The sequence below is a fragment of the Crassostrea angulata genome, chromosome 7, assembly GCF_025612915.1.
Source record: "Crassostrea angulata isolate pt1a10 chromosome 7, ASM2561291v2, whole genome shotgun sequence".
Lineage (NCBI taxonomy): Eukaryota > Metazoa > Mollusca > Bivalvia > Ostreida > Ostreidae > Magallana > Magallana angulata.
The window spans coordinates 4279594-4302839 of NC_069117.1; the positions used below are offsets into that span (position 1 = coordinate 4279594).

The 23246-nt window shown below is 33.1% G+C and overlaps 1 protein-coding gene across 6 annotated transcripts in view; it reads right to left on the minus strand.

The window, feature by feature from the left end:
* Positions 1-3281: 3281 nt before the first annotated feature.
* Positions 3282-23246, minus strand: part of LOC128191941 (uncharacterized) — a 51591-nt gene continuing 31626 nt past the window's right edge. For 2 of the 6 annotated variants that reach the window (XM_052864319.1, XM_052864318.1), the window contains exons 10-16: positions 6955-7014; positions 6611-6859; positions 6422-6508; positions 6136-6249; positions 4817-5014; positions 4467-4565; positions 3282-4358 (exon numbers count right to left, since the gene is read on the minus strand). In XM_052864319.1, coding sequence (XP_052720279.1) covers positions 4164-4358; positions 4467-4565; positions 4817-5014; positions 6136-6249; positions 6422-6508; positions 6611-6859; positions 6955-7014 — 1002 coding nt within the window. In that variant the 3' untranslated portion in view covers positions 3282-4163. The remainder of the gene's footprint in view (positions 4359-4466; positions 4566-4816; positions 5015-6135; positions 6250-6421; positions 6509-6610; positions 6860-6954; positions 7015-23246) is intronic. The other 4 variants (XM_052864316.1, XM_052864315.1, XM_052864314.1 and 1 more) reach the window with 4 other exon arrangements.

The following is a 23246-nucleotide window of genomic DNA, read 5'->3' on the forward strand; positions in this document are numbered from 1 at the left end:
GATCGTGAAGGTCTACTTGCTGTGGAACCGCACCTCTTTGGACACTTTGGTGTACCTTCGATACTACAAAAGTGGGAAACAAGATCCTCAAAGAAAACACAGGGTGCAACCTAGTCAGCCTACGCAAACATAAACATTTCTGTCAACTTCGTCCTTTGTTTGTTCCCTCTACAAACCCGGAACCTGTGTACTCACATACTGGCACAAAGAACACTTCAAGAACCCATGTCAAGCCATCTATTCCATACTCATCACAAATCACAATTGATCCAGATGGCATTCTTACTTGGAAACTGTTCAGGCTACGAATGATTCCCTCGCTAGAAATGACACAGTATTTAGCCCTGTCTCCCGCGGATATAATGGACAGGCAGGACCATTCCAAGCTCGAGTTAACATTGGGCCAGTAATGCCTCCACAGAGAAAGGGACGGCTACCTCAATATTCTCCTGAACAATTGGAGCTAATTCAAGCCCAGCTCAAACAACTTAAATCAATGGGCATATTCCAGAAGCCTGAAGATGTTGGAGTCACAGTTGAGTACCTCAACCCATCATTTCTCGTTAAGAAAGGCTACGGTGGATTCCGCCTTGTGACTGCCTTTTCTGAAGTAGCACGTTACTGCAAACCGCAACCATCCTTGATGCCCGATGATGATTCCACGCTCAGGAAAATTGGCCAATGGAAGTACCTAACTGTGACAGATCTTACGAAGGCATTCTACCAAATCCCTCTCGCTAGAGATTCCATGAAGTATTGTAGTGTTGTCACACCATTTCGAGGCGTAAGAGTATACACACGCTCAGTCATGGGAATGCCTGGGTCTGAGACAGTTTTGGAAGAACTCACATGTTGGGCGACTTACTTGAAGAGGGCATACTTGTTGAACTAGCGGGTGATCTTGTTTGCGGGGCAGACACTCCAGAGCAACTGGTTGTTAATTTTTCAAGGGTCCTAGCTTCTTTAAATAAATGCGACCTCAAGTTGTCAGCCTAAAAAACTGTTATTGCACCACGTAAGACAACAATTCTGGGATGTATTTGGCAACAACAAACCCTCAGTGCCAGCCATCACCGTAAAGCTACCTTAGCATCTTGTAAAATGCCAACCAAAGTAAAAGCAATGCGTAGCTTCCTAGGTGCTTACAAAGTGTTATCTCGAGTAATTCCTGGCTGCTGATCATTGCTGGCACAACTTGAGAAAGCTATAGGTGGGATGGACTCAATGGACGAAGTATCGTGGTCAGATGATCTAGTTCAAGCATTCCAACGTACACAACAAGGTCTACAGGACACTAAAACAATTCATATACCCTATCTTAAGGACACTCTCTGAATAGTAACAGATGGTGCCTTGCGTAATCCTGGGATTGGAGCCACCTTATACATTTCAAGAGAGGACAACAAACTACTACTTTCAGAATTTTTCAGCGCAAAACTGCGAAAGTGCCAAGTGTCCTGGCTGCCTTGTGAAATAGAGGCTTTGTCAATAGGAACCGCACTCAAACACTACAGCCCATAAATATTCCAATAGCTGACCAGATCGGCCATTGTGATACCTAATGTTAAACTCAGTTTCTTTGGTTGATATTCCTGATGGTCCAACCAGAATCAGTCTTTCTCGAAGACGTCAAAATGGCTAGCCCTGTCCAAGTCAATGTAGTTGCTGAATAAAAGTTCAGTTTGGAGAGTATTTAAGGAATTTTATCAAAATTTAAGGATGTAAGTATAATGACGTATATCTCTGCTATTTTAAGACCCATCAACTTGAAATTCGGCATGAGTGTATCTCGGACATTACTTTTATGAAAAATACATGCATATTGCGAGTGTTATAAAAATTAATTGATTTATTAGGCTTTTGAAGCAAGCTGGTAGTTTTTGTTTGGGTCAGAGTTCGACCCCTTTCTTTATTTATGGTTACATTGAAATTAATGTTAAAACGGGCTTGGCCCCTTTGATGGAAGTCGGAGACTTTGTGTACCTATATTGTGACAGAAACGAGTCAAAAGCTAGAAACCGGTATCTTGTTGCATCAGCTGACGGAGAGTTGTGCCAAATAAGAAAACGTGTTGGTAATTAGCTACGACAGTCTTCATACAAAGTGAAAAGATCAGAATGCTATCTTTATCCCCCTATTATACTCAATTTGCCGTATACCAGTGACACAGAGTTGGAAGAAGAGGAGCCCATTGAAGTCTCGCATCACCAAGACCTTCGACCAAAGAAACTTATCTCTTATCCCGATGATATACCACCAACCCCATTGGAGATCATGTCCTCTCTCCCTCACAATTACGCAAACAAAGACAACAAAATTGACCCTGAGGTTCCAGAGGCTACTTTGGATCCACTAGAAGAGCTTCTATGCTCTACAAGCCAGTTATCTACATCTACCCGTCCCCAACGTACCAAACGATTACCCAGCAGATTCAAGGGCTTTGAAATGTAAAATCACTTAAATACAAATTATCATATTTTAAGGGGCAGAATAAACCCAAAGTAGTCTGAGGAAAGTCTCTCCTGTGATGAATGCGTTGAATTTATATGTGTTCACCTCTATTCTGAAGTTTATTATGAGCTGTCAATTTTATCAGGCCACATTTTATAATGTGTCAAATGCACCCATATGTTATACATTTAGTTATAGGATCAGTTCCCTTGTACGATTATTCCTTTTTTTGTAAGAGAAAAGAGAAGTTGCGCCAAGACAGGTGTTATATTTAACCCACATTTACTTACAGTCGGGTTCGACATTCTGTGTATTATATTTCTGGCGCCATACTTGTAATCAGTTTGGTGTTTTCTGACAGTTAAATAAACTTCACTGCATTTATACAACGCGTTAGTTGTGGTTCCATCAAGCTTGGCGTAGTGAACCAACCACAGAATTCTATTCGCTATTCGAATAGTGAACAGCGAAAAGGGAATAGAACTCGAACTTCTAAATGCCCTCAAACTTATGTGTTTGCCAACATAAATCACACATCCTCGCCCATAAATGAAGTTTTTATAACTATCTTTTGATGATTTTGACAATAGTAAGTGCATTGTTCCCAATGACGGTTTATCTTGTACGCGAGTAAGAAATCACAGTCGCTATGTTTGTAAACGTGCTTGAGTGAACACTGAATTAAATCTGAGCGACACTGTTGATTATACAAGAACATTTTTTATTTAAACTTTTTAATTAAAGAGTGTATCCGAAAAAATTTAATTGCTCAAAAGTATTGACACTTGCATTTGCGCCAAAATACGTAATATCTATTTACAACTTTATTATACAAATGACTATCATACATAGCATTAACATGGAAAAAAATATGTGTGATCTGTAACGCTACCGTATCTTCCTCTAATTTTTAAACTGAAGAACAAAAATATTGATTAAAAAACAAAATATGATTATATTTGCATCTTAGCCTAATCCGCAAATTCAAGAAAAAAATCTTTTATAAGAAAATTCTAAAATGCATCAAAATATATTAGTAGTGTGTTCATAATACCAATAGTGATACCACTTACTCTTTGAATAACTTTTGGTTAAATTTATTCATCAAAAGAACAAATACACAAATTGAGCGTTGTTATAAAAACAACAAATTAAAAGTTTTCACAACAATTACTGTACGGATTCTATTTTTTTTTTAATCTTCTGATAATTTAAAGAATGTGTTGCTTGTTTAGTCGCTCTTTCCCAGAATACTCTGATTTTATGACTTGTACAGATAAATTTAGAGTCTGTGTTTGATAATACCATTTTAAAACGAAAGATGCCCGCTCTCCTGTCCGATTTATCTTTATTAAAATTCAATTCAAACAAAACACATGTTGCAACTTTGTGACATCATAATTCAAATAAAAGCACGTTTTTTGTAGAAAAAATGAAAAGATTTTTCTCTTTTATCGAGTCACAATTCAAATGCTATCAGGTATTCTTCGACACCCTGTACAAATGGATAAATGAGAAGTCAAATTCTTCTAAAATAGACACTAAATTGTAATGAACAAAAATGTAACAGATGACAATATAAAAAATACAAAATAAATACAGAGACAACAGTTATCAGATAATATACTGATGAAAACATATCTAGCGATTTATGTGAGACTAAGTAACGTACTTCTTGCTTCGAATAGCATGATGGATTTAAGACGCAATGTTTATCCTTTTACATTTTTGTTTCCATCACTTGAATCACTAGGTTTCTTGGTTGTAGTTTCAATAACATCGTTTTGGTTGCCATTTTCCTCGTCTTCCTTCGGCTTCGGGTATATTTTATCTTTTCTTCTGCCAACACAGCAATCACACCATGTTACCGACACCAGCGCACGAATGGCTTCAGCGAAACGACAAAGCTTTCCAAAAAAAAAATTAAAATGAGTAAAAATTCGTTAATTCATAAACATTATCAAACTGATCGTCGCCAAATGCCAGAACCTAAACTTAATTTTAGTTAACCTTACCTCCAAGGTCCCTATGATGAGTAGAGAAATTTCAAGGAGGCTGATTTTGTATTCCTCTATGTTTGTAACACTTAACAGCTTAATAGCCATCATGCAATTCTGTTAATTTTTTATTCAAATAGTTAGATATAAAAACTTATTTAACTATGTACTATATGTAAACTTTTTTTCTCTCAAAATACTTAGCGCTTATAAAGTCGCTTACAGTTTTCATGGTTAGAAGTTTGTCTTTCTTTTTTCTTAAGCATAGTTTTCATAATTGAGATAAACGTGTGAATGAATCTTAATTATTTCACAACCACCACCACTACCACCCCCCTCCAAAAAAAAAAGAAAATACAAAAGTTTACAGATTTATAGGTCCCAGGATTAACAGAGGAATGACAGGCGGTCGGTGCACTCCCATAATCTTCCTCTGAAACATAATTGCAGCAGGTCTTCGGGATCTGTGAGGCCGTTGCCTGACAGGAACCGGATGTAGTACACCACGGAGTGCTGTCAAAGTCGTTGGTGGTTCCTTGGACTTGGTTTATAGCACAACAGTTGTACTGATAATTAAAACCACACAGATATGGTAAAAAAAGATGTATATGAAGATTTTAAGATGGATAATAAAATATACAGTAGTGGCCAATTAAGAGATCGCAAAATGTCCGACTTTGACGTAGGTCTCGTCATCACCTGAAGTTTTTGGACAAACTATTTCTAACAAAAAAGTAAAATGACTTAACAAACTACAGAATATGGTTCTTTGTATTAAATCATTGGGTATGAAGTATTATTTGAATTTTAATTCCTCGTTTAACGATTTTAAGCTTCTTTTTCAATATAAAGGAAGACTACTCCAAATGTGAACAGCTCTTCCTGTGTCACAAAAAATCTCACTTTTCTTTTACCTTGGTAACCGTTTAATAAACATTTTTCATACATTTGTATATTATTAATGTATGTACGTTATGTATGCCATAAATTGGGTCAACATTGTTTTCCTGCTCTGTGTAATGGGGCCTAGAATACTTTTAATTTTTTTAAAATAAATTATCAGCGATTTGTAGATTGTCGAATAATTAATGGTGAGGAGCAGTCTACATATAGTTTTAAACATTAGACTTTGGTCTTATTGTGAATTAAGCTCTTTGATTTTCAAAGTTAGTTTTCGATTGTTTCTGGGAACCCTGAAATGAAATTCAGTTATTTTTCGGTTACCTTTTTAACAGCTTTCATTTCCAGTTACAATTCTAGCATTACTATGGTCCTTCGTAGTTTTAAGCTTTACATAGCAGTTCGGCTATTTATTTCGTTTCAACTTCCACTTATACGACATCTATATGACGACTCTCTGTCTTCCCATATTTTTTATCTTATTCGTCACTATGTAATTATGTGGACGATAATTGTTTACCAAAAGATAGCTAGTAAATCAAAAAAATTAAATCTGTCGGTGAAAGCAGAAAAAAGTCGGAGATCTAGAATCATCGGACAAGTTTCTAATTCTGATTTTCAAAGTAAATATCCTTTATTTCCTTTTTGAACGGCGGCCATTTTGCAAACTCATTTTGGCACGGAACTTTAGTTGGTTAATTGATACAAATCGTGTTTAAATTTCGTATGAATTTCACATACCAATTGAAAATTGAAGGTATGTGTTTTATAACGTTTGTTATCTTACCTCGATGAAAAACGTGTTCCACTTATTTGATACTGCATCGCTACTACTTATGTTGTCTGAAGTGTAATTTTTTTCCAACAAATTGAACATTGTTGTCTTTATTTGAACAAAGTCCTAACCGGAAAAAATAAATTCAAAGATAATCGATATATGACTTGTATTGTTGATCGTAAACAAGCATTTTTTTAACATTTGATGTAAATAACATATTAAATAAAGAAAATGTCTTATTTCAATTAGAACTAGCTTCATAATTGTTTTGAATAGATAAAGAAATGTAACGAACTGTGTCTTTTTTTGCTGCTTTGGTCACCAGAACGTCATTGTAGAATATCATCATTGTGATGAAAAAACCAAGTGCAGCTAAAGCAATCTGGAAACAAGTCAACATTTCGTCACTGAATAAAATGTATATTTATACAAAAAAAAATAAAAAGGTGAGAATAACTGTGTGGGATACAAAAGTTATACTTACTAGAATGAAAAATGTCAATTTTAACTCTTTAGGCATACACTTTAAACAGAGTATCATCCAAAAGAAAAACAAATTCACAGCTAGAATTCCTATTCCCAAATCACGTAGACAGATAGACATATTCTTAATGTCGTTGTAAACACAGGGGGAGGTTATGTCTAGACCAAGTGAATCGAGGGCCTTATCTAAATCACAAGGTTTGGCCATTGAAATATCTTTGCTTGAAGATATCAACACAATTGCTGCCACCTACAATATCAGAATAAGGAAAGATCAAGGAAATGGTATATAAAATACGTCGAGCAGTATAAATAACATACAATTCATGAATATTTAAGTTATACCATGAGTATCCCAGTCAAAGCCAGCAATACATAAGTTTCTACAGCATTCCATTGAGGCATCTGTGGAAAATCATGACTTTTACTCATGTAATATATAGACATGTGCTGATATAAGATTTTTTAATACTTTTTTTTAGTTTGTGTACAACACGTGGAAACATCGTCTCGGAAAAGTTCTAGAAGTGATTTGTAATACTGTCTTCCGGATTAAAGTCTGAATTGGCTTTTGGTCTGTCCCCAGATATTTTTTCCGCATATTTGCTTAAATTATTCGATATTTATAAATACCTCCTGATTCAGTTGATGTTCATTTAATAGTATGAAAAAATCCCTTTTTAAACGCCACCTCTAGCTTATCAGGTTTCAATACACGACTAAAATTAGAAAGTCTAAGGGGATTTTGCATTGCATCAGCCATAATTAAGCCCGGATGATAACGATGAAAAATTGAGCGAGGTATTCCGAGTGACTTCTGAATGGAGAAAAGTTGTCATCATTCCCCATCATGAATCTCCGTAGGAAATCTACTCTCGTTCCTTTGAATTTTTCCGGGTGAAAAATGATAATGTGTGAATGATGTTATCGTGGAAATTTTCCCTTTCATCGGTTCCAATTGCACTTCTGTATTTTTATTAAAAATCGTCTAAATGTGCAGCATAAATAACTTGGGACAGACTATAGAATTAGTCGTGCTCGTACATTTTTACGTTACAGGTTGAGGCAGAAGACGGACTACACTGTGTATGTTATGCTGTGGACTAGTGTTACTTAGGTGTCAATCTTGCAAGTTAAGCTGTATTTAAAAAAAACAAATAGAGTAGTAACGGCATAGATCTTGTTGGAGTGTTTTATCTACTCTATCCGTGAGAATTCGGTTTTACTTTGAACATGGTTGACTGTCTCGACGACGCGATCGACACTTGCCAACAATTATATTTTACATCTATTGCGTGATGATGATGAGGATATTTAAATTCATTACGCAAATAAAATAAGTTATTAACAGTAATCTAAAGATTACTATGTGAAATAATTAGAACTAAACTAAGATCGGTAGTTCTAACAATCCGAATTTGCTCGGATAGATCTCTACGTATTACTAAGGTAAAGCTGTATGGGTTTGATTTAAAAAAAAAATTAAAAATTTAACGAAGAATGAACACGATATTTTTCATATAAACGTATTTATTTAAGGTACAGTTAGATAACAATAGATGTAAAATATAATTGTGCAGTTAGATAACATTGACAAGACATAGTTCTCGTTAAATATGCTGAAATATTGTTTTTAAGGAAACTCATCTATAAATACCTTGTAAATAGTTAGATTTTAAATAATACGAACGATTTATAATTGTTGTAGTTGTTTGTATTCCAACGCGAGAGTTCAATGTAGTCTTGTTCAACCAGACACTCGGCTGTCTCCATAAATATCCGACAAAAAGAGAGTCTCTCTTGCTTGTCGGAGAAAAATGAAGACAGCGGAGCGTCTGGTTGAACGAAACTAGAGTTCAATATCGCTGGAATCTATACAATTTTTAAAGATATTTCGATTACCGATACATAGTTAAAGGGAGTTAAGTCTTTCTTAAAAAGTTTAACAACATATGAGGTTTTCTCAAAATTCTTTTCAGAAAAGTCCGAAAATTCATATTATAAAATGTGCGTAATTCACATTTTCAAACCTAGGGGCCATGTGGGCTCCCAACTTTTCAAGTTACACAAGCCCACAATAATTCTCAGGGGCCCACTGATATTCACAATGAAGTTAGCGTATATTATAAACATAGGTAATCACAGATTACTAAGCTCACCGAGACGAGGCATCGCCTTTATGAGGCATCACCTTTATGAGACCACCTTTATCATATTATATGAAAATCATGCTTTATGATCTTGCATATTCATGGATACTGTTTTGACACAATATTGTAAATCATCTGTTAAAAAGTTGTATGATGATCATATGTTCATTTCATACGGTACTATAAGATACAATGTTTATCAATACAATAGTATAAAATACAATATTGCATTCTATCATACTTACAATTTTGATCATATAATACAATAAAATACTGTAATAAACAATGATGAGATATGATATTGTAACATATGATATGACATTGTATTGTGTTATGAGTAATTGTTTTTATCACATAATACAATACCTTAATATTTAATACAATATAGTATTATATAATACAATATCATATCACATAATACATCATAATATTGTAACATATGATATCAAATTGTATAATTTAAGATATTGTAGTGTATGATGATGTATTATATTTGATACATAATATGATATTGTATCATATGATATATCATAATTTGATACAACATTGTATCATATCAAATGATACAATATCATGTGATATTGTAAAATATTATATAATACAATATTATATTATACAAATTGTATCATATGATACAATGATATATATTACAATATCATATGATACAATTTCATGTGATATAATCATGTATAATATAACAATATCATATAATACAATTTCATGTGATATAATACTATATTATAGAAACCAATATCATATCAAACAATATCGTAAGATACAATATTTAATAATATAAATTATCGTATCATATGATACAATATTCTATATTCACAATATCATATGTAACAGTATCATGTGAAAATATTATAGATAAATAATATAATATCATATTATACAATATTGTATCATGATATCCTATACTATACATAACAATATCATGATACAATATCATATCATAAAATATCAAAATAATTGATAAATACCATATCGTATCATATAATATTTTCCATTATAACATATGATATTATATTGTATCATATTAAACAATAGTGTATCATATCATGCAATATTTTATCATAGGAATCATGTTATATCATTTAACAACAAACACATCTATCAAACAGATTTGAGTGAGATAGAAGATTTTTTCATCTCCTTGATAATGGAGATCAGGCTCTGCATCTGAAGCTACATCTGCATTTCATTTATAATACAGTTAAATCAACTATGCAAGCTATTATCTATAAAACATGTGACCTGTTTCAAAAACCTCATCCAGCATCCGAAACCTATGGCTCAGATTCAGCATTCAAGCCTGTCAGGTGCATCAGTATCATAAGACGCACCATCCATGCAAGTTTGGTGAAGTTAAGACCAGTAGTAGCTAAGATATAATCATCAGAGGGCACCTGCAACAAAAACTTTAACCAGCTCTAAAAACCTTAACCTCCTCCAGCATCAAACCCATAGCTCAGTTTCAGCATTCAAGCCTGCCTGATGCATCAGTATCATAAGACGCACCATCCATGCAAGTTTGGTCAAGTTAAGACCAGTAGTAGCTAAGATATAATCATCAGAGGGCACCTGCAACAAAAACTTTAACCAGCTCTAAAAACCTTAATCTCCTCCAGCATCAGAAACCCATAGCTCAGATTCAGCATTCAAGCCTGTCTGGTGCATCAGCATCATAAGACACACTATCCATGTAAGTTTGGTGAAGTTAAGACCAGCAGTTAATTAGATATTGCTATCAAAGGGCACCTGCAACAAAAACTTTAACCTGCTCCAAAAACCTTAATCTCCTCCAGCATCTGAAATTTAGGACCCAGATTCAGCATCCAAGTCTTTCAAGTCCATAAGTAGGTCCAGATGCATCATCTTTGCAAGTTTGGTGAAGATACGACAAGTAATAAATTAGATACAGGACCTGCAACAAAAACTTTAACCAGGTCTGGACGCCGACACCGACGCCGAGGGTATAGCATAAGCTCCCCTTGACTTCGTCTCGGTGAGCTAAAATTATATAGAATAAAAATTGTTGTTAAGTGCCATTAATAATTTAGATTAGAACTAATTTATTAAATTCAATTTGTATGTATTCATGCACTTTATGGATGAAATGTTTTGTAATTGTGTTAGCTAAATGACTTATAAAATCAGTCTCTGTATTCCTGTGTATTTTCGAGGTACTTGTCCAACCCTTTGACCCAATTGCAACCGTTATGTAGAGGAATTTTTTTTCTTTGAAGATAAATGTAAAGAAACGGTTATTATGATTATTTAAGCATTAATTTGGGATATTAAATATGAACTAAATTACAAGTTACCAACTAATTGTAATATCAACACTAAAAGTAATAAACATCAGTTGCACAGTATGTGATTGCATCATCGTATTTTATAATTCCTAAAGATAAGACAATCTAATCTCGAGTTATCGATCAAAACAGGGAAAGCTTGATTAAGAGTCAGAATTTAAATATATAAATGCCCTTATTTTGTATAGAGTTGAAATTAAAAAAAAACCCAGTACAAATGCTTTACAAAAACTAATGACAAAACAACTAATGATATGTAGTTACTATTTTTGAGTGTTAAAACCTATGAAAAGGCTAAATAAAACTTTGGAAATTCACAAGAAATTCACGAGAAATTCATGTTAATTTCACGTGAAAATTAAGTTATTTTCACGTGAAATTAACGTGAAAAATATCACGTGAAATTCTTTTATATGTTACAAAATTCAGCCTTTTATTAAATACATTTATTAATAATCAATCAGGTAGATTTTCTAATATTAGATATATTTATTAATAATCAATTAGGTAGATTTTCTTAAAAATTCCCAAATAAAGAGTTTTGATATTGTAGTTTAGTGCAAAAATCCATATCGGCCTACTTTTACGATTTCATAAATAATTTTTAAAGTTAATGATAACATGGACATAGGATTCTGTATTATTTTATGAATTGGTACTAAGGAATCGTTTGTTGTGTTTAATATAAAACATACGTGCATTCTAAATAAAACATTGAAGATTAAATCAAGTTGCGTGAATTACTCAAAACATGGGGAAACAGATTTGATTTTAATTAAACCTGTTAGACAAAACAGGTATATAAGTGTGCATTTTTTATATAAATTTGCAATTTACATACTATAATGAATTTAATTTATAACGATAATCATACGAGATACCGTGGCGTAACTACACTTAAACACTGTAAGCACGTTTTCCTGAACCTTAATTTAAAACACATTGTTATTTTTATTGAAAAACCCAAGAACATTTTTCGGGTTTTTTTTGGTCGGAACTAGTCCTAAAGTATTCCGAACTTGTTCTTACAGTATCTCGCTTAACAAAATATTGAACGAGTCGTAAGTTCAAGATATACATCTATAGAGTGCGATTTAACAAATTTGTTTTTCATATTACAGTCGACTAAGCACTTCAATTTTTACCCAAATGGAAAAAGGCAACACTGCTTTTTAGAACACAGTTTGGGTAAATGGTTATGTAAATAAACACCTTAATAAAAACAATGTACGATATTGATTGAAAAATAGTTATCAAGTTGCCTCTATTCAAAGTGTGATAACAGAAATATTAATCTATGTTCATTATTCGTTTTGTATTTTGCTTTTTTTCGTTTTGTTCAACACAATATTAAGTTGATGCTAGTCAAAGTTTTATTGCGCATTTTGGTTGAGTTCTTTCATATTTTTAATTTTATTGGTTCGTATTAACCAACAGTATTGAAGCTATATGTACATATGTTACATATAATTTTATTATACCTCTAGTTATTTTTCACTAAATGAGAGTAATTTGATATATAAACATACTGATTCCCTGCAAACCAGACTGATTCCCTGCAAAAAGGTACCTCAGTTCTATGAACTGATACACCCCTTTTCGGAACACGTAGTAATTTCTTTTAACCAAAGGAAAGGTTCCGAAATATTCCGAATAAAATCATGAATATTCATAACCATACGATTTGATTATAGTTGCAACGTCCTTTTTGATTGGCTATACGTATTCATATTTCGTATAGCATAACTTGCCTTTGTCACAGTACATCGCGCGTGCAATTTTATTATATTTATTTTGACGTTATAACTTGTTGGATAAACGAAGAATTATATTAATTTGAACTTTTCCTGATTGATTGTTTGTATCAATACAATAAAAAAGTTAAAGTATACCACTGAGGGAATCAGCAAGATTCTAGGTGTCCTCAAGCTAGCCTACTCCCTCGGATTTGCATCGAAAAATAGAATTGCTCTCAGGGAACTGGAATCTTGCTGACTCTTTCAATGGCATACTTTAATTGCATACTGATATGGTTAGAGCAGTATACGTTTTCAGTTATAAGTATCCTATCGATATCCGTGGCATTTAATGTAAATTTTATATTAGTTTATGTTTTACTTATCAGTTTAATTACTGGCTTTATTTAAATTGCATTGACAATAAAGTGTATTTTGGCAGTTAAAGTTGCAATACTTTCAACGTGTATGTAAAGTTCAATGGATACCTTTCTTTACAGTAAGCATTTGTTTCCAAATGTGGAGATTCAAGGTGCTGCACGTGTCCTTATCTAAAGACAGGAGATTCTTTTTCTTTTAAATGTGGCAAGACTTTTATGTTAATGAAAATATGTCGTGTAAATCCACAAATCTGCTTTACTGTATTACATGTAACTACTGTGGCGAAGATTACATCGGCCAAACCGGAACACAACTTACCACCCGCATGCGCGTCCATCGCCAACAGATCAATGACCCCAGTACTCGAAACACCCCTTGCAGTAAACATTTTGACAGATGTGCTAAGGGAGATTATGAAGTATTCCCATTTTATAAACTTAAAACCGATTCAACTGCCATGAGACTTGTGAAAGAGATCTATTTTATTAAATTATTTTTCCCAAATCTCAACAAACATTGAATATCTGTTCTTTTTTTGATTATAATTATATATATATATATATATATATATATATATATATATATATATATATATATATATATATATATATATATATATATATATATATATATATATATATATTAACCTCATAGCAACACTCATAAGCTTTCAGTAACAGCAACTCTTAATTGTACACAATTATTGACGGATACTTGTTAAAATTTTAGTGTGATACTTAACAAGGTTGATTTGGCCAGAAAAGCTATAACCTTTGCTGAAGTATCTTCGGATAGTGAAAACGTGTGCAAGCTTTTACTTGACGTCATGAAATATGGGCTGGCTATCCATATCTCTTACTGATGAATATTTTGTTTTATTTTATGGAACTAAAAATGTTATCTTACATTTACACAACTTAACATTGCAATACTTTTATTCACATGTCACGTTAAAAGGCTTTTAAGGGGCCGAAGAACACAGTATTAGATCTTCAATATCTTAAAAAGAGAAATATTTTGAAAAGCAACATTGAAGAGATCATTATCAGTGTATTGTTTTTAACAATATGCTACCGTCAAAATAAGGCTTTAGTTAACGATCCCTTTTGGGACATCACTTGTCGCCCTATAACCATGATATCAGATATCTCGAAAATAAAGAACGTAAAAACATTTGACAGACGGGTGGATGTTTTATTAGATTTGAATACAAATAAGCTTTCTTTAAAATTACAAACCCTAAGGTTGGATGTGGTGTTAAATAAAGAGTTTTTAGGAAAAGGTAGGAACGTCATCTTTTTGATCCAGCTGATGTATCTAAAAATATAGAACTATTAAAAAAAGAAATAAAACTAGAGCAAAGCTCGTTGCAAAGCAACGAGTGGGTCTTCCGTTAATGTCAGTAGTAAAGCTGGAAGTTCCCGTAAGAAGCAGAGCTCTTAAACAAATAACAAGAGTAGCTAAAATAAAAAGATGAAAAAAATCGAATTATTCCTGGTACGACTTAACAAAATCCGAATGATTTTAGGTACGACTTAACGAAACCCTTTCCGATTTCAAGAACGACTTAACAAAAAAGTCCGAATGTGTTCAAGTACGACTTAACAATTATTTTTGGTACGAGTTAACTTTACTTTGAACATGACGCTATTTTTTAAACCAAGGACGCGGAAACAAAATTTCCGGAAAAATCAATTTTTAAACCCCGATATCTCTGTAATGCATTGTCCGATTTTAAAACGGATTTCAGTGTTAGATTCAGCTTGATAAGCTTTATAAAACACATATTCATTTTTGATTTGATCAAAGAATTTATTTTTTCGAAAAATTTGTTTTACTTCCGGTTTCGACCGGAAGTGACGGATTTTTATTTCCAGCCTTATTGCACATGTAAATTGCCAAATTCATTACTACAGAAAATTTCAAGACTCTATCTTAAAGCGTTTTTGATAAATGTCGCGGACAAAATGACTTTCTTTTAAGTTTAAAAATGACGTAACGTCAAAACGGAAGTGACGTTGTTATGGAAACTTTAACATCTTTGAGGCATTATAATTGCACATAATCCCTGAAAGTTTCTTTTAAATAAGTTGAAAACTTTTTGAGTTATGAAGCCGAAAAGGAGTCAGAAAAAAAAGAAAAAGAAACTAGAGCAAAGCTCGTTGCAAAGCAACGAGTGGGTCTTCCGTTAATGTCGGAAGTAAAGCTGGGAGTTCCTGTAGGAAGCAGAGCTCTTAAACCAATAACAAGAGTAACTTAAATAAAAAGATGAAAAAATCGAATTATTCCTGGTACGACTTAACAAAATCCGAATGATTTTTAGTACGACTTAACAAACACCTTTCCGATTTTAAGAACGACTTAACAAAAAAATTTCCGAATGTGTTCAAGTACGACTTAACAATTATTTTTGGTACGAGTTAACTTTACTTTGAACATTACGCTATTTTTTAAACCAAGGACGCGGAATCAAAATTTCCGGAAAAATCGATTTTCAAACCCCGATATCTCTGTAATGCATCGTCCGATTTTAAAACGGCTTTCAGTGTTAGATTCAGCTAAATAAGCTCTACAAATCACATATTCATTTTTGATTTGATCAGAAAATTCATTTTTTCGAAAAATTTGTTTCACTTCCGGTTTGGACCGGAAGTGATAGATTTTCATTTCGAGCCTTATTACAGAGGTAAATCGACCAAATCATAACCATTGAAAATTTCAAGCCTCTATCTTAAAGCGTTTTCGAGAAAAGTCCGGGACAAAATGACTTTTTTAAATTTTTAAAATTGACGTCACGTCAAAACGGACGTGACGTTGTCTTTAAAATTTTAATACTTTTGAGGGACGCCAACTTGCAAAAATCTCTGAAAATTTCATCAAAATCGGTTAAAAACCTTTTGAGTTATGAAGCAAAAAAGGAGTCAGAAGAAAAGAAAAAGAATAATAATAATAATAATAAAAAGAAACCGAAGAATAACAAGAGGGTCTTCCGTTGAAAACGGAAGACCCTAAAAAAACTAGAGCAAAGCTCGTTGCAAAGCAACGAGTGGGTTTTCCGCTCATGTCGAAAGCAACGCTAGAAGTACGTCTAAGAAGCAGAGTTCTTAATCTAGTAACAAAGAAACCTAAGTACAAAAAGATAAAAAAAAATCGAATGATTCTTGGTACAACTTAACATGATCCGAATGTTTTTAAGTACGACTTAACCAAAAACCCTTAACCATTTCAAGAACGACTTAACAAAAAAACCAATGTGTTTAAGTACGACTTAACCAATTTGACTTCATTTTAGGTACAAGTTTACTTTACCTTGAACTAACATCTTTTTTCTTAACCCAGAATGCAAAATTAAAATTTATGTAAAAAATCAATTTTGTTTAAAACATAATTCTGAGCAACTTTTCCTCTTCACTGCTTTTCAAAAGGTTGACCGTTCGTACTGTGTGCTCGTTGCGTCATTAATTGTCAGAAACTTATCGATGTTAAGTTTACTTTACTGTACTTCTGTGAATATTTTCTATGTAAAATTACTATGAACCAGACAACATTGAAATGGTGAACATTTCAAAGGGCCCCGCTTATGTTATTTCAGAGAATTCTGCTTTGACCTTGACCTATAACTTGAAATTTTTCCAGCTGGCATAGAACTTTTAATTCAATTTCATTCCCCCTAACATACATGCATTTTTGTTCAATCTGACCAAGATTAAGCATATTTGGAAAATAATCTACTATTTAAAACTAATTTTAAAAAGATCTGCTATGACCTTCACATTGACAGACTTTGTTCAAGGTCACTGTACGCCATTAACCAATAAACTCTGTAAAGGTAAAATATTAGCCAAATAGGGGCTAAAAGGAGAGTATATCTATGCTCTTAAAATATGGATTTTTGTGTGATCTGATACGACCTTGACTCTTCATCTACAAATATCATTCGAGGTCATTGCATATATTTTGAACAAAGGCATCATGTGGGTAAAGTATGAGGCTGAATGGAGCAAAGGGAGAGAAGATATACTCCGGACAAGGATTTTTAAAAATATAATTCTGATATGACCTTCACAGTTTCTTTTCACTGAAAATAGGTTCAAGGTCACTACACACCCTTTCACCCTTTACTCAAAAGCTCTGCTTATGTGAAGTCTGAGCCAAATAGGGGTTAGTAGAAATTATATATGCTCTCAAAAAAGGATTTTTGCATGATCCGATATGATCTTCACCCGTTACCTAGAAATTTCATGCAAGGTCACTGCACATCGTTTAATCATAGAGACACTCTGTGAGTATTAGCCAGATTGGACCAAAGGGAAAAAAGATATGCCCCAGACAAGGATTTTATATATATAATTCTGCTATGACCTTAACCTTATACCTAAAAACATGGTTCAAGGTCACTGCACATCCTTCAACCAAAGGAACCCTGTGGATGAGTTATGAGCCAGATTGAGCCAAGGGGAGAGAAGCTATGATCCTGTCAAGCCATCTCGGATGGACAGACCGACAAATTGATCACTAGAAGGCGCCCGCATAAACATGCCTTTTTATCTAAAATAGTATCCATGCTATCTGCCCATGGTGAATAGTCATCAAAACCATTCATTAGCAGAATTTGATTTCCCTCCTTTTTAAGGTGGTATGGGACATCTGTCGATATTAATGTGGATTAAAGTACTATATAATTGAAAACTTTTCACCGGTTTAGAATTTTCAAATTTTACAATATTTAACCAAAATATAGCTTTTAAAAATATTTGAAAAGGTAAAAATTGTAAAAACCCCAGCGGGATTCGAACTCATGACTTACAGGTTCCTAGTAAACCCTCTAACCCACTGTGCTAAGGAGTTAGGTGACCATTTTTGAGAAGAAACTACATGTACTTATATAATTACACTTTATTTTATTGTTTATTTCGATAAACAATACGTCACAACATGGAAGTGTCCCATATCACCTTAAACTCGGAACACCTCTGACCTAATAAGATCGCCGCATTAAATACAAAGTTTGATTTAACTCTAATTTGTTTATCATCAAGAAATTCTGCATCGCTGACAAATAAAGTTTTCTTCTGTATAATGAAATACCAATTAACTGACTATTCGAACAATAGCAAGTTTATTGTCCCATTCAACAGCTACTATTTCCCTTGGCTTTGCCTCATTAAATATTTGGTGTCTTGGGGGACAATAAACTTGCTATACCCAGTAAATACTAAATAGGCATATAATATCCCATCCACCTACATTTCATGTTATATAACCTCCCGTTTGTAACCTTCAATTTCACTGTAAAGTCAACATATCTGTCATAGCTGCAAGTTTCACAATTTATTTCTGCTTCTCATGTACTTAAAATTAGGGGCCTTAATATTGCTTACCAATTCCAACAAGAGACATCCCTCTAACTATTGGTAATCATTAAAATTCATTTCATGAATCTACGCAACAATGATAAACCTTCAAGTACAGTCACTCTCAATTTTACAAAAATATTGACGGTACTTTATCCGAAACTGTTCCTTGTATCTTTAACTTAGTACACTAATATTTTTATGAAAAGACGGTTTGTCTTAGAATAAGAAAGCTAATGCAATTCTGAGAAAAAGAATACCACATATTGCCAATTCCATTGAGGTTTAATAAAAATATAGCCATTTAAGTGAACCCACCATTTCCAATTTCCTTTAGTAAACACAGATTTACAGGGTTCTCCATAGTAAAACATCTTTATCTGACCTTTTAGAGGTCAACTTTTGTTCAACCACCTTTAAAAAGAAACCTTATTCAATACAACATATGCCTACATGATATAATCATGATAAAAGCTTCACATCACTTAGAAATACCCTTACATGTATACCCCCCACCCCCCAATCTTTTGATTTTCATAAAAAGTCATGGTTTGAAATGTTTTACCTAATTTTATGAAACATGTGACAATTTCCTTGAGTCATTTCTCACACATATTTGAAAACAATCATCAATGATTCTAAAATGTGATCTTTATTTGTTTATTGTATGATTTGTACCATTTTAATTAACAAATAGACAGCTGTCCTGCTTGTGATTTCTTGTTTTCATGAAAAAAGTAAGCTAACAATCATATTTAGTGAATATCTAATCTATTCTGATTTCTAGTCTTCTTCTAACCATGCTAAAACAGTAAGTTACAACCTACAAGTTAGACATCTGCCTTAAATTAGAATTAAATTCAAACACACCCAGGTAGCTGGAGACAGAGTTGATTTCAATGAAAAATGTTCAAATTTGACATGTTTTTCTACTTTTTTATGCATATATACCTTAGAAAGGTAGAAATAGGTTGTTTCTTGTTCATTTCAAAAGTAATTATCATAGCAGATGTTATTTCAAAGTCAAATGTACATTTACATATCCTACATGTAATCTTAATGCAGACAATTAAATAGAGGGGTGGGGGGGGGGTTGTTTCAATTATGTAAACACATCTAAATATCTTTATGAAATAAAAAATAAAGGAAACATAATTGTATACTTTTATTGAAAAACAAATTTTCACAGCAATTATGAATTTCTTTAAACAGCCTTAATTTTGTTTTCATAATTTCTTATCAAACACAAACCACAACATGGCATGATGCTTTCTTCAAGTTCCATTATTGTTCATGCATTATCGGATTTAATTTGAATTACCAGTAAATAGTCTGTAGAACACAAGGAATATGCATGTGGATAGAGGTGACAGGTTAATCTCAGGAGCTGACCCACAAGAATCAACAGGTACCGGTAAAAGCCATGTGGTAACAAGAGTCTGTTTTGAGCTGAAATAAATAAAAAAAATAATTAGCTGTGTTTACATACATGTACTAGTAATAGCTGTGTTTACATTAACATATGCATAGTATTTCTGTAAAAAATACACTGACCATGCAGTGTAATAAGTATGGCATATCCCAATACATGACATAACATTTAGGCAGTACAAGATCAAAAATTTGCATATCAAGTCATAATATAATATTAAAAAAATTTCATAGGTATAAACACTTATCAAATTGAGAAAGAGAGAGAGTTTGAGAGAGAGAGAGTTTATTACCATACTTGTAGTGCAACAGTCAATATTTCAATTCGTAAATTACAAACGAATATTACCCACCGAACAGCGTCAAAGTACATGTACTGGTATTAGCTTCTGGTATACCATTTTTTATCAATTCTACTGTGTATTTTTTGTTTGCAAATAAATTTAGCGAGGGTTTTTGTTTATTTTCTTATAAATTACATGTTTTAAAAACAATACTACGTGTAATAAGCATAAAACATGTATGAGTAAACTTAATGAAGAATTTTTAATAGATTATTTTTCAAAGAATGTGGTACATTACATGTATGTCAATCTTTATAAAACTAGCGTATATTTCGTGCGCCATAAATTGCAAGTTTTTTGTAAATATCATTTACTTGCATGATAGGTATATATGGTCTAACCAAAATTTTCTTCATAAAGCTACAGCTGTATGTACCACATATATGTTTTGTCACAAGTATACATTTTAAAAAAAAATACCCAAATTCCAACAGTTTAAATAAACTCAACTCATTTTCTGATAAGTTCATTGTGTTTTGTGCGTGCATATCTTATTTGTCTGCTGCAACAGCAGCCAATCAGCGGTAAGCTGAATCCACAAAAAGAAAGTTTGTGTTTTAGGAGCGGGTAAATTGTTTATGCAACACTGTCAAGAAAACCACACCAAATAATAACAAGAAACATAAATATTCACTTAAATGTATTCTGTTGTAAAGTAAAGGTTTTTAACACTTATTGCATCTTGCAAAACATGTGATGACCTTAATCATCTGTCATATATCTGATATACATGTATATGTAAAAGATGGGAGAAATAACGACGGAACAAAGTGGGATTCGAACCTGGCCCTCTGAATCTCTAGTCAAGTGCTCTACCAACTGAGCTACATGTATCTGGCACCGGTATTCAAACCAGTCTGACCGTCACATTCCTCCCCCTTAAATGATCTTCACCCTCAAAGATCATCCCTGGCAGGATCGAGTTAACCTGTTAGTTCCAGGGGTTGGTCACAACACCAATATTGTAACAGGATGGGAGAAATAATGAAGGGATTTGAACCTGGGCCCCCTGAATCTCTAGTCAGGTGCTCTACCAACTGAGCTATCTGGCACTGGTATGCAAACCGGTCTGATCGTCACATATATAAAGAATTATTTTAAACAATGTTGTTCAATTAAAAATAACACTCGCAACCTTCAGTTTTTGTCTGTAATTAATCAAAATTGGCGTGCGATCAGTTCTCGCCGAGTACCATTTCTCACCAGTGCATTGTTACGTCATTTTATCAACACATAAAATTATATACGAAAATATGATGTAACAGTGCACCAACGAGAAATGGTCCTTGGCGAGAACTGCTCGCACGCCAGTACTGCCAGTAGTCAGATTAAAAAAAGAGAATAAAAAATTACATTTAAAACATTAACAAGGACAATTTAAGTACACATCATAACTGCTAAACAAGAAAAATTATGTGAACTGGTAGAATGGTAGGCATAGTTCTAACTTGTAACCTACATGTACAAGTACATGTACCGGGTACCCGTTGGTCTGCTATACCTCTTTAATGATACAATGATCGGCATCATAAAGATATTAAAGTCATGTTTTAACTCTGAAGTCTGAAGTATACAATTTTATTTACTTGAAGTTATGTCTACAGGGTATTCATGACCACATTTGGAGTCCTCTGCACAAGAATATATGATATGTTTCCAATTAGACCCTGCTTTGAATTTTGAGTTGAAAATTCACAATCTGTTATTTTTTTAAATAGATAAATTCAGTTACCCTTTCCAGTCCCCCATGAACCTCGAGCGAGTCTAAACACCCATGAAACATGTAAAAATTACACGTTAGTAAACAAACACCCACACCATAACAAAAACATCTAACAGTGTGCACGTACTTACATGTACACCTATACTATATACTAAATTTTAACCAGTTAACAAGAAACTTTAAAAGGAGTAAAAGCCTCACCTTCTTCAGTAACATCCACATAAATCACACACTTTAATGTCCATCTTTTCTCCTTTATTACTCGTAGCTTATCAACGGCTGATCGTCGACAGAAGTGTGGCTGTCAGAATTTCCTCGTAAACGATTCACACGAGAAAAATATCCTCCTTAAACAAATATGTAGTATTGTTCCCTGTTCATGTTCATATGTTTCACAGTAACTTGAAAATGCATGTGTACACCGAAAGAATACACAACTTCTCTTCTGCATTACGGTTCTCTCTTTTCTACAATGCCGTTCGTTACTGTTTACATTCGGCGCGCGCGCGCGGGGGTCACAAACAGGGGCGCCCCGACAAATAGTTGCACATAGAACGTTTAAATAATATGTGTTCATTGAATTCATAAATGATATAGATGAAAAAAATGAAATTGAATCACAACAATTTATCTAAGACGCAACACAACGTAATGCAGTAAATGCCTGGGCCTTAATGTGGCATTTGTATGTAGACATATTAACTCGTTCATGTACGATTCTCACATATTTGTTTTATGAAATTTGAAAAAAAATATAGGACAGAACTTGTTTAATTTGATACCAAATGACATTATTTAATATATTAACAATAACTAAATTAATTTTTTTTCATAAAATGATAACGATTTTTGCTATCAGAAAAATACGTGTATGAGCTGCTGACCCCTAATTATAGGGGCCAGCCCTTTTTTCTTAATTTTAAATGAAAGCTCTCGTTATTCTAAGCAACTTTTGTTCTATATGTATTAACAAAATATTTTTAGTTTAAAGGTTATAATACAAAAAGCAACAAAATTTCAGCCCCGAAAAAATCTTAAACTTTGGCGACAAATAGCTCAAAAACTAACAAAGAAATTACCAAAATTTTCATGCCAGCAAAATTATAAAATGTTACCGACAATTTCGCCAAATTTCATGCATCTATCATCTGTAGTTCCCGAGATCAACTCTGGACAAAAGACCCCCCAATTTTCAATTAA